The sequence below is a fragment of the Mus caroli genome, chromosome 8, assembly GCF_900094665.2.
Source record: "Mus caroli chromosome 8, CAROLI_EIJ_v1.1, whole genome shotgun sequence".
Classification (NCBI taxonomy): domain Eukaryota; kingdom Metazoa; phylum Chordata; class Mammalia; order Rodentia; family Muridae; genus Mus; species Mus caroli.
The window spans coordinates 9,903,409-9,908,299 of NC_034577.1; the positions used below are offsets into that span (position 1 = coordinate 9,903,409).

The 4,891-nt window shown below is 48.5% G+C and overlaps 1 protein-coding gene across 1 annotated transcript in view; it reads left to right on the top strand.

The window, feature by feature from the left end:
- Positions 1-4,891, top strand: part of Tmem255b (transmembrane protein 255B) — a 23,062-nt gene that overhangs the window by 8,616 nt on the left and 9,555 nt on the right. The window contains exon 3 of the mRNA XM_021170170.1: positions 3,914-4,003. Coding sequence (XP_021025829.1) covers positions 3,914-4,003 — 90 coding nt within the window. The remainder of the gene's footprint in view (positions 1-3,913; positions 4,004-4,891) is intronic.

Sequence of the window (4,891 nt, forward strand, 5' to 3'; positions counted from 1 at the left end):
ATTAGCTTCCGTGGTGTAGAGGGTACTCCCCATGATACAAGGGGAGAAAATTAATCAATGTTATTGCCAAGCTATAAATGCTGTGACTTACAATGGTGACTTGCCTGTGAGATACAGTGGCGCAAACTGGCACAAATGGTGTGGGAATAACCAACCATTATTTTAAAATTGGATAGAATCCGTACCTGACACTTCTAAACTGGCCCAGAACCTGAGACTGAATAGGTCATGGGGCCAATGAGAAATCTACTAAGGAAATAAAAACTTTAGTATTGGGCACTTTAAACCCGAGTCCATTGGTACCCATCACCTATCCCTCAGTTCAGAGCTAACCTTTGGTCTCCTTCTATACTTTCCTTCCCACGGGAGCTTGAGGCAAATCCCGGACACTTATTTGATTTGTGCTTGTTCCAATCTGTTCACTCTGAGGGTGAAACCTAATTAGGAATGAGTTCACCCATTATCTCTGCCTATTATTAGGACAATATCCAGTAGAAGCCAAAGGACGACTCAGAGGGAGAGGGAGGGCTCTTCTACCAGGAGAACAAATCATGTTCTCTGGAGAGGGCTCCTGCTACCTGCCAGTGTCTAAGCATTACCTCTTTCCTTCCCATTTCTCCTCCCTTGGGGTTCTCAGCATCCTGCTGACTCAAAGATGACACTTCTATGTCTGGGAGGAACAGCACTATCAAATTTCTTGTGGCAATTTGTCACAAGAAGTATACACAGCAACTAAGTCTCCCCCAACAGTAGAACTCCATTTGATNCAGGTGCGACCTGTGTGTTGTCCCTTCTGAATCCCAGGATGTTGAGGGGGTCCCATCAGCTTGGAGCTGTGAGTCCCAGGCCCTTTCTTTCTTACAGGGGCTGTCTGTCTCTTAATTTTTCTCTCTCTCCCAATCTTTCTCTTTCTGTGTCTGTCTCTGTTTCTCTCTGTGTCTCTGTGTCTGTCTGTCTGTCTGTCTGTCAGACTGACATACTGAGGGGTTTCTTACACACATCCATGGAGTCAGGGGAGGGGAGGGGATTCTGGATTTTTGTCTAATGCATTTTGACTCAGACCCAGACCCAGCTCAACCATACATCAGCTCTGTGATCTACTTTGTCTCAGCATGCTAGGGGACTTCCAGGCACCATGATGGCCAGAGCAGAAATGGTGACTTCCTGCACATGGGACACATGGTGTGCCCAGCTGTGGCTCTGTGTTTTAGAAGGACTTGGCTCTCCAGACCTTGCTGCAAAGAGTAGGTCACATGTGTGCGTTTTCAGCACCTGGAACAGCTCCCACACAGCCCCAATGCTGCAGGGTGACAAGTGCCTCTGTTGGGGACATTGATTAAGGTTAGGGACCAATACTTTGTAACTCATCTATGGTCCTTGTTCATAAGAGGATGGTGTTTTCTTCCCAAGGGTGTGGGTAACCCGCCTGCCCTCAGCCTCTGTGTGCTGGCCGCTTGCCTCTCTTGAACTTAGCCTCTTTGGTCACTGCTACTTCCTCCTGCCTTAATGACATGGCCCTCAGGTTCCAGGATGACTGGCAACCTGGAGGGTAAATAGGGTAGAGTTCTAGTCAGAGTAGATCCACCCTGGTTGGCTGGCAGAGACTGGAGGAGAGTGGTCAGCATTGTCCAAGGATAGTGTGGTAGCCCCANAGGCTTTGGAGATGAGATTTTCCCATTAGGAAAGGCTCCATGTTGTCCCTGGGAGGTGTTTCCAGCTAGGATGGGCTGTGATCGGTGGGTGGCAATGTGGGGGAAGAGGAAGGGTCTCCATCAGTGTGTGACTGGCATGGATTGAGAAAAGACAGCTGTGAGAGGTTGTGTTGGGGTCGTGTGCTGAGCACACATGTGGTGGACGTTGGTGTGTGGACAGCTCCCTATCAGAGGAGTGTAGTTTCACCTTGGTGGATGTCAAGGTTTTCACCACGCTGTGAATTCTGATGTTGAACTAAGCACTGACAATGCAAGGTGCTGGGATCTGTTTCCAAGGCTCTTGGCCTCTGGCGACTGCTAAATTAATTGGCCTGCTCCTCTGGGGAGGAGAGGAGAGTGTGACCAGCACTCCAGCTGCAGCCATGGTTCNGGTTGGCTGGGTGACTAGATTCAGGATATAGGTCACACAGATAGCAGGGCTTGGGGCAAGCTGACAGGATCCTTCTGATTTTGCCTTCCTCACAGCACAGTTCTCACTTTTGGGTTCATGTCAAACAAAAAACTGAGATGAGAGAGGACAGAGAGGCAGAGGACACCAGGGAGCAGTGACACTGTCACCAGAGAGCAACCACATTGTCAGAGCATGGCCCAGCATGGGGCCGGAGAGCTCTGACTCTACACTGGGGCTAAAGAGAGAGCTGCTTACTGTACATGCTATTTCTCCTTCCCTCTTTCTCTCCCTCCTTCCCTCTCTCCCTCCTTCCTTCCCTCCCTCCCTCTCTCTTCCTTCCTTTTTACCTTCCTTCCTTTTTTCCTTCCTCCCCTTCCCTTCCCTTGCCTCTCTTTCTTTCTTCCTTTCTCTTCCTTCCCTCCCTCCTTCCTTCATTTCTCTCTGTGTGTCTCTTTTTGTTTTTCTGTCTGTCTGCCTTTCTTTCGTTTTTGAGACAGGATCTTACTGTTTAACTCAGTCTGGCCTTAAACTCACCATATAGACCAGTCTGCCCCTGAATTCACAGAGATCCACCACCTTCTGCCTCCCGAGTGCTGGGATCATAGATGTGCGCCACCATGCCTTGCCCTTGTTTGCTTCTTCTTAATGGTTGCCCCTCGCCTTTCTTCCCTGTGACTGGTAATCCCGATGACCTTATGTATCTCCCAAGACTGAGCGCCAAACCTGTATACTTGGCAGATGTCCCCTGTTTGGGGAGGAATCACAGATAAGGAGAGCACCCATGCATGGGGTTTAGGAGGTGTGATTGCTCACAGGCGATCAGGCAGGAGATGCTGGCTTGTTCTTCTGAGCTAGGATCTCAGTGTGCAACTGAGGCTGCTTTGAGCTCATGAGCCTTCTGTTCCTTCCTCCTGAGCTCTGATATTTGGTTCACTTTCACACCCCTGAACAGGAAATCTTCCGCAGCAGTGTGCCTGCTTGGTCAATCTGGAACCGTGTCACAAGAAAAACTGAAAATAAATGTAGCCAACAACTATAAGAAGATTTTCAGCCTTCTTAGTAGTNTGAGAAATGTAAATAGAAATAATTAATAATTAGTAACATAAATTCAGGCAAACATTTTAAAGCACCAATTTCATGTCATTGTGGATACAAGAAAGTAGACATTCAGGTGGCTCTGTGGTGCAATGGATAGCGCACTGGACTTATAGTGACGAAAAAGTGAAAGTAGATATTCTATGGTCAGTGGCTAGATATGTTTATAGGACAGTGTAGCATTCTGTCTCAGAATGTTAAAGTACAAAGAACCTAAATATGCATGCTGAAGAACTAGGTTATAACACATGTTCAAGGAATTTATCCTATAGAAACACCCGTTTGTTAACAAACAGCATTTCCAATCTCTAGAGCAGGCAGTTTAAACATCATGGTAGGTAATGGATGGTCTGAGGCAGATGTGACGCTGGACCCTTGCGGGCAGGGATAGTGCAGAATTAATCCAGTTATGTTAGAAGCCCAGGGCAAGTACTCATGTGTGTATGAAAGTGGAAACACGGTGCAGGTGGGTGTGCAGAGGTGAGGGTGCAGAGGCGCCCAGTGTACTTCTGTGCAGAGGTTGCCTCTTGGTCTTGTGGTANAGATCCCACAGAGTGTATCACATGGGTGAGTGTGTGGCTCCACCCCTTGGGGCGGAGTCACTGGTGGATGGAAGTAAATCGGCGATTGTCTGGCCATTAACTCCAGGCTGACTGTGTTCAAGGCTGGGTTTCTTTGGGTTGAGACTCCACACTCCTCTCTCTTCTTCTCCTAGTTGGTGGCGGCCATCGTGTTCCTCAGCTTTGGGGTGGTGGCGGCGTTCTGCTGTGCCATAGTCGACAGCGTGTTCGCAGCGCNGCACATTGTGAGTACTGCNTTTGAATGGCCCACAGTCTGTCCCTAGGGCTCCGTGTCCATGTGAAAAACATCTCAATCACACAGCTGGGCTCTGACATCTTCACACAGGCTCCAGGTGAGCTGCCATTGCTGTCCTCTTGTTGAGTCTGGCCCCAGCAACCCAAATCCTCTGCCTCCCACTGGCCACACATGCACGGCAAGCACACGTACCACACACAGAAGACACAAATACAACCATACACAGCAGATACACCCACCTTACACAGCAGGCACAAACACACAAGCCACACACAGCAGACACGCACATACCATAAACAGCAGATAGAAACATACACAGCCACACACAGTAAGTACAAACATACCACACTTAGCAGGCACAACAACACACACCATANACAACAGACACAAACACATAGCGGCTAGAAACATACACATCACATAACAGATGCAAGCATCCTTTATCATTTCAGTACCCACCCCCCAGCACTAGGGAACCCTTGTTCCCACTCCACAGTTCTGGAGCTCTGTGTCCAGGGGCTGTCCTCAGCCTCTCATCACACTTACCGCACCGTGAAATCTCAGACTCTGCTCTTGTGTGTGTGCAGTGTCATGGTCTCTCTTCAAAGATTGTTACTTAATGTGGGGCTACGTATATGAAAAATAGAAACCTCCTTATCTATAAAAGGACTTTAAGAGGCTATAGACAGTCCTGCTAGTGAGGTAATTATGAAAAGGAGGAGGAGGAGACGAAGATGACACTGCTTGTGTTTGCATTTCATTGGTAGCCAATCTGAACTTTGCCCCCACAGTGAACAGTCATGCTTACTCACCTGTTTAACCGCTGCAGGGTCAGGCAGGCCCCCTGGTGCCACAGACAAATGATGAAACAGCCAGG